Source organism: Lampris incognitus, chromosome 21 (genome assembly GCF_029633865.1).
Source record: "Lampris incognitus isolate fLamInc1 chromosome 21, fLamInc1.hap2, whole genome shotgun sequence".
Classification (NCBI taxonomy): Eukaryota; Metazoa; Chordata; class Actinopteri; order Lampriformes; family Lampridae; genus Lampris; species Lampris incognitus.
The window spans coordinates 15574378-15588698 of record NC_079231.1 but is presented as its reverse complement, the minus strand read 5'-3'; the positions used below and the strand labels follow the sequence as shown (position 1 = coordinate 15588698).

Below are 14321 nucleotides of genomic sequence, written 5' to 3'. Positions count from 1 at the left end.
GGAGCCTTAAACTTGTTTCTGCACTTATATGTATATATATATATATATATGTATATAGAAACTGACCCCCCCCCCAAAAAAACAAAAAACTACGAGAGCCCATCGTCGTAGCCTAATGCCAGTTTTTCCATGAGGATTTGCGGGACGAGTGAGCGATCCTTTAATTCAGGAAGAAGAAGAAGAAGAACAGAAGGAGAGGAGGAGGAGGGGGGGCGCAGCAATCATGAAAGTCGCGGAGAAAACGCAAGAAAGAAAGAAGCTAGGCGTCTACAGGCGCTGAGGAAACGACGCGCCTCGGTAATAAGAAGTGTCCCGTGAGGAGAGGCGACCAGGATGGGGATGGACCTCAGCACTCTGCGGACCCTCATCAGCAGATACGTAAGTTCTCCGTCCGTCTCGGGCCGCCCGTCGACTTTTAAACCATGTTTTGTCGGTCTTTATCATCGCGTGCTATCATGACAGGTCTCGTGTCGCGTAATGAGGCGGCCGCTCATCTGGTTCAAGTTTCAGTCTTGGGGAAAAGGGAGGAAAGGGAGAAGCCCACTGGGGAAATCGCCTGACGTCAGGAAGACGGCGTGAAACCATTATTGGGAAGTTATGAACTGGTCTGTGGTGGTTAACGTGCAAGTCCCTCCGTCGTCGCTCCAACAGAAAGGCGGTCTCAGAAGGAGGGCGAGCCGAGGGCAGGTTGGGCAGAGTTGCTCGCGGAATTGTCCATCGACGTGTTGTCTGCGCTTTATAGTGTGTGAGGAGTTATTTGCTGGTAGGAAGTTATTAAGAGGTGCAAGGTGGACCGTGTAAGCTGGCTGTAGGATTCTGCAGCGTCAGCAGCTTCTCAAATCAGCGAATACAGACGGCTCCGCGGAAAAGTGGGGAAAGTGACACTCTTGCAGCTTTGTGACACTTTTCACTCTCTAAAACTTCTGTGTAACCAGAGGAGTCAGGCAGTCAGTCACATGAATTATGTAATTCACATGCTCTCCGTCGAATCAATAGGCAACAACAGCCAAGTCTTTGCCTATAGCCCGTATAGGCTGTGGTTTGCATCAGAGTGCGCGGTAATGGATTTGGCAATAATCCAGAGAGGGGAAGCGCCGCTCACGTGAGGGCTCATGCAGGTTTATATGCACGCTAGGGGAGGCTTAGGCATGTTCTTCCAACTGTTGCAGATGGCTGATTAAATAAAAGCCGTTTTGGATATGCATTTTGCTGCACAGAGTAAAATAGAGGCTTACAGCATGGCACACGCAGAGACATGCATCCAACCCTTGCGGGATTGCCTTTCTCACAGGACGGGGTCATTGACTACAAGCTCTACTATACTTTTGTTTTCGCTGTAAATTGGCCTGGGCAACACTGTGTGCTAAATTCGTATGAGCGTCACTAGTTCAGAGGAATTCTCACCTGAACAAATGGTCTGATCACTCTTAGTAGTAATAAGAATAGCATCAAGAATATAAAGTCACAGTTTATTTGGCCCTGTTCTCACTGCCCCACCTCCACAGGGGGAGCATAGCAGAGGTCAGATAAAACACAGCGTCTATGAAGCCTGCAGCAGACCTTGGTAGTATACTTGGTCTGCAGCAGACCAAGTATACTTGCAGGTTGAATCCCACGTCCTCCTGTATGTTAATGAGGCTGGGCTGACTTACTCATTGTGCCATTCTGCACACCCAAACATGCAAAAAAAATGTTCTCATTCACCCAGGTTGGTTAGCCTCTTGTTGTCTGATGAGGCGTTATGTGAACTTCAATTTCAAAAGATTCACCGAAAGCCAAACAGCAAGCTGTCACATTTTTAATGGCGTCTAACTTAAATCACATGAAAGGACTAACAGACTAAGTTTACTCACGTTTGGCCTCGAATTATTTGTTTACATTTTACCCCATGCCTTTCCACGGTGCACACTATACCTCCATATTTTGATTTTGCGTACACAAGCGTAAGCCAACAATCAACTGGGTTATAAAGCTTACACACGCCAGCCATTGTCCTGTGAAAAGTATTGATTAGTATGTGCACCACAGCTTGACATCAGAAAGCCAGTTCAGCAGTGTTACATCACATTTTCACAGTGTACAGCAGTGACACAGTGGTGGTCCAGCCTGTTGGTGTGACAGACAGACAGTAGGAGACCGCGAGACAAAGGGGTGAAGTGAGGAGGAAATGAGAGAACAAGGGAGTTGTGAGACTGATATGTCCTCATTTACCCTTTAGCATGATGAGTGGAGAGGAGAGAAAATGAGCAGAGCTGGGTCTAGGAAGAGAAGGAATAGGAAGAAGGAGACTGGAAATAGATTGGATACACCAAAGAGGCTCTGTCATGTGATATGTAAATGGCAGCTTCCTCTGACACTCATATTATCCAAAAATCATAGGCTTCTCAGTAGTCTTGGGTCGATCAGGATGTCTCCTTTTCACCGGTCAGTGCTCAGATGCAGCCTGTTATGGCCGAGTAATATTCGGGGGATTTCAGAGTCGGTCCAGGAAGCCATTAAATCAGAGTAAATTATATTATTTGTCAGCTGCATGAGATTTTTTTTCTCCCTCCGAGTAGTCATGAAAAAGCGAACACTGCTTGATTTAATTTTCTATCAAGCAATGCAAGTTTAAGCCCAGCATGACCGATGGGCCCAACTGGCTTCACATTACATTGCATCCTTTGCACTGTGACTATTGCACATGTACCGTGCTGTCGATTCTGAAACAGCATAGCTCAGCCTTATAACCCATATTGCACGAAAGCATCAGTTACCAGACTAACAGTACTAACACGGTGATAATGCTTTAGTTAAGACGTGGTTCGTCATTGCTCTAATTCGGTTGCTTCGACTAATTTCTTTGGTGTAGTAACTGTACAGACACGTCGAGTACCGCAATGCTGGTTGCATTATTGTTGGGTTACTCGGACAAGTGTGCCGGTCTCTCCAGTAGCTGCCATCTCCGGTTTGGTAAGAAGGCAGAAGTTGTTACATAAGCCTATAGCTGTCGTTCAAGTCGAACATCTACGCCACTAAAGTTGTATAATGTTTGTAGCCGTCGTCCCCCTCTAGTCGCCAAGACAAGGAGAGGTAATCATCATGACGTGTAAACGCTTCACGACTTTATGTGCTTTTAATGTATTCACTACATGTACTGTGTAATGGATGTTAGGTTGTTCTCCTTCTCTTCTCGTCTCTTCTCTCTTCTCTACTCACGATGTGCTCATCTGCTGTTTCTGTCACTGCAAATGAAATAACCTATTCACAGTGATGCACACTTTCTAGTTCCTCTCTCTCTCTCTCACACACACACACACACACACACACATGCACACAAGCGGTAGATTGGCTGCCACAAAAAGACTTCTGGTTTCACTGGTTTCTGTGGCAGTGGTTTCTTGCCCCCCCCCCCCACACACACACACACATCTCCAAACAGCTTGTGTGCACCCCCGTCAAGGACATTCAGCACAAATTATCGTGCATTACTACCAGCATGTGAATCAAACAGTAATATTGTTTGGGGCCCAGTTTGCATTTTGAATTATTCCGCCCCCAGGTTGACGGCCATGTCGGAGGATTTTGTATTAAAGCAGCTACCCAGAATTCCCCTGCTGCTGACTAATCTGGAGTCCTCCTGGACAGGGAGTGCCTCTCTTGTCTCCGTCTGACTTCCTGTCTGTTTGTAGAGAATCAAAGGGCCGCACAACTTTACTGTATGTCGGGGGCGTCCGGGTAGCGTAGCGGTTTATTCTGTTGCCTACCAACACGGGGCTCGCCGGTTCAAATCCCCGTTACCTCCGGCTTGGTCGGGCGTCCCTACAGACACAATAGGCCGTGTCTGCAGGTGGGAAGCCGGGTGTGGGTATGTGTCCTGGTCGCTGCAGTAGCACCTCCTCTGGTTGGTCGGGGGGCCTGTTCAGGGGGGAGGGAGAACTGGGGGGGAATCGCGTGATCCTCCCACGTGTTACATCCCCCTGGTGAAACTCCCCACTGTCAGGTGAAAAGAAGCAGCTGGTGGCTCCACATGTATGGGAGGAGGCGTGTGGTAGTCTGCAGCCCTTGCCGGACCGGCAGAGGGGGTGGAGCAGCGACCGGAAGAGTGGGGTAATTGGCCGGATACAACTGGGCAGAAAAAGGGGAGAAAAATAAAAAAACTAGTACTACTACGACTACCACTACTACTACTACTAATAATAATGGTAATGATTTTCACTTTTGGATTACTGGATATATAGCATGTTGTTTATCTGCGTGGCATTGCCGTCACCTCGGGGCTATCTGGTGGGAAGTGAACATTTAGCAATAGCCCGGTGATGAGGAGGGCAACGTATCGCATGTACTCCCTGGCTCTGTCTGGGTGTCAATAATTCATAGCCGGCTTGGCTGACACGGCGGTCCAACATCCATGTGGCGTGTTTATGAGTCATCTATGGTGGTGGTGGTGGTGGGGGGATATGGACAGACGGACAGACAGACAGCAGGCAGATAGGAAGAGACAGACAATCAGGCAGACAGAAAAAAACCCCAAGACTATTACTTTGTGTGCCCCAGCCCTGGGTACGACCTGGTCAAGGGAGGATCGCTCCAATTTGGCAAAAGGGAATCTCTTAATAGCTCACTGCTATCGATTCAGCCTTGGCTGAAGCTCTATCAGATTGGAAAGTCAAACCCCCGTAACTTGAGTACCCCAAACGTAAATGCCCCCATTGATTTGTTTTTACATGCAGAATGATGCTGTGAAATGAATACATGTTTGAAAAAGAAGGGAAAAAAATCAACTTTTCAGGGCTCAAGAAAGGTTTGCCGCTGTTCAGGCAGTTGTGGAATGCTGAAATGGATGTGTGTGTGTGTGTGTGTGTGTGTGTGTGTGTGTGTGTGTGTGTGTGTGTGTGTGTGTGTGTGTGTGTGTGTGTGTGTGTGTGTGTGTGTGTGTGTGTGTGTGTGTGTGTGTGTGTGTGCATGCTTGCCCCTCCAGGGTCCCTCCCGGGATCAGGCTAAGAAGGTAACACCCTCCTGTCCATATTGCGGGCCATCCACAAAGTACATCGGGGTTAACCTCCTTACCGAAAGGATTAACGAGCGCCATAAGCCATTTTACTCTTATTGCGCCTCCTCCAGGCTGATCATGGCTTCACTTTCCACACCCGGGCTCAGCAGCTACCTCCGTGTGTTTGTACGACAGCAGGAAGCATGGGTCAGATCTTGTGTCGCGGCTGCACAGGCCGTCTTCACAATGCGCCGCTTTAGCCACAGAATGGAAATGGAAATTAAGTAGAAAGCGGGGGGGGGGCACGACGAGAAAATCAAGTATGTTATTTGTTATGGACAGTCATATCTGTTTTGATTAAGTATGTCTTTTCCAAAACTACTACTGCTACTACTACTTCTTCTTCTTCTTCTTTGTATTTGCTAGGGTGGTGGGGGTGAGGTGGGGGGGGGTTAAGGGGCAATTTCACTGTTGCTCTAGTAACATTAACAGTGTATTAGAACCCACAGGACAAAGAGACAGATGATAGATAGCCCTGGGGTAATGGTGCGTAGAGGCCTCTATAGTGGAAGACAAGGAGAAAGGGAGAGAGAGAGAGTAAGAGAGAGAGAGAGAGAGAGAGAGAGATATGTCGTTTGAACTCAGGTCATCATTATAATGTTTTTTTTCCCTCTGTGTCTCCAGTCAAAGTGCTGAGGAAGGCAGGGACACCTTAATGTTTTCTCTGTCCGAGGGAATGATAGCTCGCTTGCTCGCCCCTGGCACACACCATTCCCCATGGTCCCTAGGTCAAACAGAGAGAGAGAGAGACACACACAGAGCTAGAGAACCAGAGGTGGGGGAGTAAACGGGTAGACAAAGGAAGAGGGATGAGACAAAAAGCGCGGAAGAAATAGTGTTGAGATGGAGAGTGGGCTGGACATGCTGACAGCAGGGGGGGGGGAATTAAGGGAAGAGAAGTAAGTGCACCTTTTCTCCTCATCCTCTTCCTAAATGCTGACTGTGTACCCGTACCTTGAAGAACTGTTCCCTCACTCCTATTTGCTCATCCCCTCTCTTTCTCGCTCTCTCTCTCTCTGGCCTTCCAGGGCAACGTTCCCCGCGGTCCATTAGAGCGTTATTGATTAATCTGATTATCGGCTATCGCTGCCCACTTGTAACGGTACATGACCACACACTTTACGGCGTCAGTTTTGATGGGGCGCTGAATCCTCCATTACACCGCTTTACTCATGATATACGTCAGGAAGCTGACAGGAAAAGGTCTGAAAACTCTCATTGGAAAATCCCCTGCCCTCTGAAAATCCAGTGTGAGGGTTCAGCACGGTTGTTCGAATCTCGTTTTTCTCCTAAGAGATTCAGATTCACAGTTCTGCGAGGTTTTTGGTGTCATCTTGGTTTGTCCCATAACCTGATCGTTTTCCCTGGGATTCATTCCTCAGGGTATTTTATGGCTAGACTTGCACGACGCTCCGCGTTATGTTAACGGGTTCGAGTGCAAAAGATGGGATTCAGCAACCAAACCACTCAGTCCAGTTTGACGGGCCTTTGTGGACCACTGTTGCTCCAAAAAGTATGACGTGCGCGATCAGGACAAAAGACAAGACTACAGGCCCTGCATCGAACCCCAGTCAAATTTAGCACTGGGCCCGAGTTAAAAACACCGGGGCCGAGGCGGGCAAGGTCTAGTGACAGCTCTCTCGATATACGTTCATCTTAGCGTTGTTATTTTGGGTAATGCTGACATGTTGATGTCTTTTCCTCTAGAAATGTCCCATTGATTGCAGATTAAAGGGGCTGACCCCTCTGGGACGGGGGCTAAAAGCTTTTCAGCGGCGGTCGGTGGGGGGTTCTCTTCACGCCGCTTTTGCTGCGCGGAGCCTTGTAGCGCAATGTTGTTTGGCAACTTCTAAAAAAGCCAGTCGCTTCTTCCTGGAGGTGCATTTGCTTCCAGGCAACGCCAGCAAAAACCGATATTTATTGGCTTGAATTGTAGACGTTGCAAGGCGATCCATCCTGGAGTGAACGTTCAGTACATATCGTAAACCGCTGAAGGCTGACGTGATTATCCTCGTGGAGCATTTGTTAGGGTTTCTGTTGGGAGCAGAGATAAAATTGATTTGGGTCATTAAAAATAACATTATTGAATTAATATTTACAGGGATCAAGAAAAGGGAATGTCTTTGACTGAGCAGGGAAACGCTGGAGTACTTACTAATGCAAACGCAACGCACACCAATCCCAGTGAAATTGCGAATTGATGCGTCGGTCTCAGTCGTCCTGTTTGAAATTAGCTATAGCATTTAGATGCAAACCTATGCAGTGCCTTATTTATTTATTTATTTACTTACTTACTTACTTACCCCCCTTCCCATTTTACCCGGCCAATTACCCCACTCTTCCGAGCCGTCCACCCCCTTTTCCGATCCGGGGAGGGCTTCAGACTACCACATGCCTCCTCCAATACATGTGGAGTCACCAGCCGCTTATTTTCACCTGGGGTGGAGTGGGGGGTGGGGGGTGGGGGGGAGGTTCGTTCACAAGAGAACATTGGTGTCTTCATGAAGGTTTCCGAATCTTGTGTGAGCTAAAGCTAGAATTTAAGTAGCCTCTAAACAGTTCTTTTCCTATTATGTGTAAAGGTTCCCAGGTAGCAAAACTGCTGTGGCCCAGACCCGTCCCACACCCGACACTTTCATCCGGCCCACATACCGCGTGGGATGATGGCACTTGGGCGGTCCGCTCCTGTTTGCCAGATCTGGGCCAGAACCAAGCCATAGCGATGCCGCATGTGCCACATACATATTTGCCAAAGGTGGCCCATATTTGTTTTGTGATATTTGGGCCATATTCACCATTTACCACACGGGCCACTTCAGGATCACATCCAGATTACATGTTGCTGAGAGCACCGCATCTTTGCCCAAAAAAAGGCCCACATTTGCTTTGGCATATTTGGGCCATGTTTGTTTGCTGTTATACATGTGGGCCACTTCAGGCTCACATCCATTTTGTCAGGGCCAGAAGAAGACCATCAGAGCCACATCATTGCCTGAAGTGGCCCACATCCGGATGTTATCTGGGTGTTGTCATCGAAATGGATTATAATGGGAATCAATTGGGCTCCCTAAAATGTCTCCTCCAAATGAGATGTGAAATATTTGTGGGAGCATTATTTGGTCATACTTTACAGTACCAGCCGGTTCAACATGGTGGACCTCAGCTGGATTCTTGAACATGGTATCTGTGCACATGCAGGCAGATGTCATGATGTGTATGGATTGCTGTGTAACATTATCAGTGATTACGTACTGCTCTGTGGTGTAGCAGCTCTATGACAGCTACCTCGGCTGGGCTTTTGAAGGAGATCTCCGTGATGCTCTCTGACTATTGAGACTGCGCGGCCGTTGGCATGTCTGTCCTCCTAGATGAGAGCGGGGGAGAGCCGAGCGGCGCCGAGTGATGTAACAGTGGACGTTCGCTGCACATTCAAATGCGTTCGGTTCAATTTGTTTGGCGTGTCATCACAATAGGACCAAGATGGGGATGTAGGGGACTCGTTTTATTTTGCTCCGCATGACTAGACTATCAACCAGTGTTTCGGAAGCTGAGGGCAAGACTAGATTTACTCGTTTTGCATACTGGGCTCAAAAAGTTCAACCCGAAACAGCTCTTACTATTGCTGTTATACTACTAATAACGGATTACATTCATGTAGCACTTTATCTAGACACCCAAAGTGCTTCATGGTGAAGGGGGTAACTCACCTCAACCACCGCCATTGTGTAGCCATTTTGCACCAGAGCACTCACCACACATCATCTTGAGGGGGAACGGGAGAAATCATTGAGCCAATTACATGGGGGGATGATTAGGTGGCCAGATGGAGAGAGCCAGGTTGGGAATTTTGCCAGGACACCTGGAGACCCCCTACTCTTTGTGTCATGGGCTCTTTAATGACCACAGTGAGTCAGGACCTCGGTTTAACGTCTCATCCGAAGGACGGCGTCTCCTACAGCACAGTGTCCCCGTCACTGCACTGGGGTTTCTGTTTTTTATTAAGGCCAGAGGGAAGACTGCCCCCTACTGGCCCACCAACACCACTTCCAGCAGCAACTTTTTCCAGAGGGTCTCCCATCCAAGTACTAGCCAAGCCCATACCTGCTTAGCTTCCGTCATGCAGCAGAGCCAGGGTCCATGTTGGTATGGCAACTGTATAATAATGTGGGGCAATGTCATATATATGATGGTAGTTATGTAACATTCACTTCACTGAACTGTAATGTGTGACAGTGGTTAGACTCTGTTAATGACAAGGTTTTAAACACGAGCATTCCTAAAGGGATAAGTGCGGGTTAACGTTTGCAGACAGTATATGTAAGTTGAGGCACGTAAATTGAGTGAGAAACAGGTCCCAACAGGAAGTCTTTAAGACCTGGCGTGCCGATTTGGATGAGCTGCCTGATGCCGCCACATTATTCTCTGTTCAGCTGGTGCGTTGCCATGTCTCTGACACCAACCTGTTTTTCTCAGGCGCTCTGATAAAATAGTTTGGTTCACTGGCACTTGGCTGGGAATAGAGCTGGCGTGCACCATTGCATGCATAGCCCAGACTCATTAGGTGGGTAGATGACCGGTGGAGGATTTGACGGGCAGGGGTTGGTGGTGGTTGTGGGTACACGCTAGTTAGACTAATGGGGGGTATAGGATAGAATAGAATACTCTTTATTAGTCATTTTGTACATACATACAAATGAAATGTACTTTCTGCATTTAACCCATCCTAGCTGTGTAGCTAGGAGCAGTGGGCAGCCGCCGTGCAGTGTCCGGGGGCCTTGGTCAAGGGCACAGACAGGAGTATTACCCCTAACATGCATGTCTTTTGATGGTGGGAGGAAACTGGGCTCAGAGGAAACCCACGCAGACACGGGGAGAACATGCAAACTCCACACAGAGAGGACCTGGAACAGCCTGGGGTTCGAACCCAGGGCCTTCTTGCTGTGAGGCAACAGCGCTAACCGCTGGGCCACCGTGCTGGTGGCAGTGGTGTTCGGGTGCAGGTGGTGATCGGTGGCGTTTGCTGGGGTGTCTTCCTGGTCTGGTATAGGCTGCGGTGCTTGCTGATGAAGATGTAGTTCACGCCTTCTTGTTGTGCATTGTTTTCAAATTGCAATCTGTTACTTAGTCCTGCTGCTCCTGGATTTCTGTGGATTTGATCTGAAGATTGAAAACACAGTTTTATCCCTTGGCTTTTAACTCAGTATGAGTGTTGTTGTCTTTCAACTAGTCTTATATTTGGGGGGGGGGGGTTGTGTGTTTTACAGTTTTTTGCTATTTCAGCAGGTTGGTCAACCGCTGTTGTGCTTTATAAATAAACTTGATTGGATTTGATTGATCATTTAATTGCCGTCGTTTGCCGGGTTCTGAAAAGCGTCGCTAAACTCCTCCTCAGAGACGACTGAAACATGTCACAGGGGTCTCCCTACGTCCACAAATGCCGGAGCGAGCCCGGCAGCTATTTCTTTCTGAATAGTCGAACTGCACGAGGAAGTTAGAAATCCAAAGAATCCATTTGTGCTGCCGGTCTTGGCTCCAGTCAGGTGGCTGGTCTTATGAGACACACACACACACACACACACACACACACACACACACACACACACACACACACACACACACACACACACACACACACACACACACACACACACAGACTCGTTGATGGGGCCCGTGGTTTTTACTCTTGCTCTACGCTTCAGTGCTGGAATCCATTGTTTTACACTCCTAAAATGTGTACCGACCCGCTCGCTAACCATTACCTCACTGTAGCCTGTAGAAAGTGGACTCCCCTGCGTCCATTAGACCGCTCCTCAGTCTAATGGGGCATGAACATTCTCTCTCTCTCTGTCTCTCTCTCCCTCTCTCTCTCTCTCTCTCCTCATATCCTTCTGACTCGCACACACATTCTCACATACTCTTGCATTGTATCCATGTTGCTTTGTTACAGTGGAGGAGGCAGAGAGAGAGTGCGAGAGAGAGAGCCCGAGAGAGCAGGAGAGAGCAGGAGAGAGAGCAAGAGAGAGATTGCATGTGTTGATGTATATATGTTCTGTATTCGTGCACTCTTATTATCCTTTATGTGAAAATGCTTTGCAATACAAATGTATATTTGTCATGCTAATAAAAGCACATTTGAATTTGAATTTGAGGGAGCAAGAGAGAGAGAGAGTTAGAGAGAGAGAGACTGCGAGAGTGAGACAGAGAGACCGGGAGAGAGGGACCGAGAGAGAGAGAGAGAGAGAGCGAGAGAGAGCGAGAGAGAGCAAGAGAGAGAGAAATGGCTCACCTCACAGCTTCCAAGGAGATGATGTTTTACAACGTTGTATTTTCATCCTCCCGCTCTTTCTGTGTGTGTGTGTGTGTGTGTGTGTGTGTGTGTGTGTGTGTGTGTGTGTGATGCAAGTGAGCGCTGCGTTGTCTGGTCTCCCTAGGTGACATGGAAAGGCAATAGGATTCATCACAGTCTCACACCACAAGCAGAACAGAAGAGAATAGATGCCAGTGAAACAGAGCAGAGCAAAATGAAGGGAAAACAGAACAACACAATGCAATCTGACATAACGCAGCACAACACAACAGTACCGAACAGCAGAGTATAGGTGGAGCAGAATGGAGGGCTGGAGAGACATTCAGGACAGGATTAGGTGCTCTGATCGGCTTTGTAGACGGGCCGAAGAGGATTGAAAAACAAAAACAACAGTACAGTCATGACTTCTGACTTTGTGGGGGGAAATACAATCAGCCGTTCTGTGACTGATGCCAGGTTTAGCCAGCTGACTCTTATCCACCGTGAAGAATCCGCCGAAATAAATGTGATTCTGAAGAGCTAATATCGAGACAGTCGGTACATGAAACATCCCTTATCATTATTTTTACACTCACACATCAGCCAAAACATTACAACCACCTGCCTAATATTGTGTAAGTCCCCCTCGTGCTGCCAAAACAGCTCTGACCCGTCGAGGCACGGACTCCACAAGACCTCTGAAGGTGTCCTCTGGTATCTGGCACCAAGGCGTTAGCAGCAGGTCCTTCAAGTCCTGTAAGTTGCGAGGTGGGGCCTCCATGGATCGGACTTGTTTTTCCAGCACATCCCACAGATGCTCGATCGGCTTGAGATCTGGGGAATTTGGAGGGCGAGGCAACACCTTGAACTCTTTGTCATGTTCCTCAAACCATCCCTGAACAGTTTTTGCAGTGTGGCAGGGTGCATTATCCTGCTGAAAGAGGCCACCACCATTAGGGAATACTGTTGCCATGAAGGGGGGTACCTGGTCCGCAACATGCTTAGGTAGGTGGCACGTGTCAAAGTAACACCCACGTGAATGCCAGGACCCAAGGTTTCCCAGCAGAACATTGCACAGAGCATCACACTGCTCCACCAGCTTGCCTTCTTCCCGTAGTGCATCCTGGTGCCACCTCTTCCTCAGGTAAATGAAGAACACACATCCAGCCGGCCACATGATGTAAAAGAAAATGTGATTCATCAGACCAGGACACCTTCTTCCACTGCTCCATGGTCCAGTTCTGACACTTACATGCCCATTGTAGGGGCTTTCGGCGGTGGACAGGGGTCATCATGGGGCACTCTGAGCGGTCTGCAGCTACACAGCCCCATACACAGCAAGCTGTGGTGCACCGTGTGTCCTGACACAGCTGTCTATCATAGCCTGCATTAACTTCTTCAGCAGTTTGAGCTACAGTAGCTCCTCTGTGGGATCGGCCCAGACGGGCTAGCCTTCACTTCCCAAACGCATCAGTGAGCCTTGGGCGCCCATGACCCTGACACTGGTTCACCAGTTGTCCTTCCTTGGACCACTTTTGCTAGGTACTGACCACTGCATACCGGGAACACCCCGGTAATGAATGAGAGATAAAATCAAAAACAGAGAGTGAAAGATGGTGGGGGGGGGGGTGCACTTCATATAAGATTTGGGATTTGACAGCAGCCAGCCAACAGCCTCCGATCATTTGAAAATAGCTGCTGTTTTGGAGATGCTCTGACCCAGTCATCCAGCCACCACAGTTTGGCCCTTGTCAAAGTCGCTCGGATCCTTACGCTTGCCCATTTTTCCTGTTTCCAACACATCAACTTCAAGAACTGGCTGTTCACTTGCTGCCTAATATATCCCACCCCTTGACAGCTGCCATTGCAACGAGATAATCAGTGTTATTCACTGACCTGTCAGTGGTTTTAATGTTTTGGCTGATCGGCGTATAAGTGGATGGTTTTGTAGCAACGTTTCTCTTGTCTTTTCACAGCGGTGAAGAAATCGGAGATAAAATCAAAACCAGAGTGTGAAAGACGGAGGGTGGGGGGTAGGGTGGGGGTGGCGGTGGGGTTGCGGTGGGGGTGTACTTCATTTAAGATTTGGGATTTGACAGCAGCCAGCCAACACCAGATCACTTGATAATCATGTGACAGCTCAGAGGAGCCCTGGAGCAGGGCTGACTAAAGCAGCCGGGGCCACAGACTGATTTCTGCCCCGGCTGCAGTCACTTGCATGAGCAGACGCTCGGGGCAGGTGGATAGCAAGGGCGGCAAACGGCCAGACAGAAACGTAGTCAGTCGGCAATAAAGCAGTCACTCGGTTAGTTAGTCCAGGCAGATGGAGGGACGGGCGAACGGCGGGGGTCCTAATTCAGAGGACAGAGCTGGATCACAGGTTCACATGGACTGCTAAGGCCGCTCACAATGAAGAGCCTGACACAGGTACGGCTTCCATCTCTTCAAATCTCCTCATCTGTCCCATTGCTTCCTACTTTCTCGGTTTCACTGATACCCTCTCTCGGCGTGTGGTTGTCTTCTTCTGGTTTTCTTCGGCATGGATTCACCGCCGCTCAACCTTTGCCCAACGGGTCAGGACAGCCGTTGCTACTAGCAAGCGAAGTAGTAAGGAGAGATCTGATCTAACTTTTCACCCGAACTTGTTGTTCCTAATGTCCAAGTTTCATGTTTTAACACTTCTTCTGTTTGATAAGTGATCCTGAGTACCAACAGTGTCAGTTAATACCCCGCCTGGTCATGCAGCGGCTGTGTTGGTACCTCTGTAGCGCCTCTGCAAGGTTAAATACAGACCCCAACCTGCAGGAAAGGGGGGAATTACAACCAGAACTCTTTATTTTCATTTCACATTTATGAAGCAATGCTAAATCCGCAGAGACAATTGACGGTTTTCTTAAACAGATTTCTCCTCATTGTCTTGGTCCTGTTACGCCTCCCCTGGCTGTGGGAGATATTGTGGAAAGTGAATAGATGGGTTAGCGAAAAAATCAACAATCCGAAGAA

General features: G+C 48.5%; 1 protein-coding gene across 1 annotated transcript in view; it reads left to right on the top strand.

The window, feature by feature from the left end:
• atp11a (ATPase phospholipid transporting 11A) overlaps positions 1 to 14321 on the top strand; it is a 63667-nt gene continuing 49346 nt past the window's right edge. The window contains exon 1 of the mRNA XM_056301147.1: positions 1 to 378. Coding sequence (XP_056157122.1) covers positions 334 to 378 — 45 coding nt within the window. The 5' untranslated portion in view covers positions 1 to 333. The remainder of the gene's footprint in view (positions 379 to 14321) is intronic.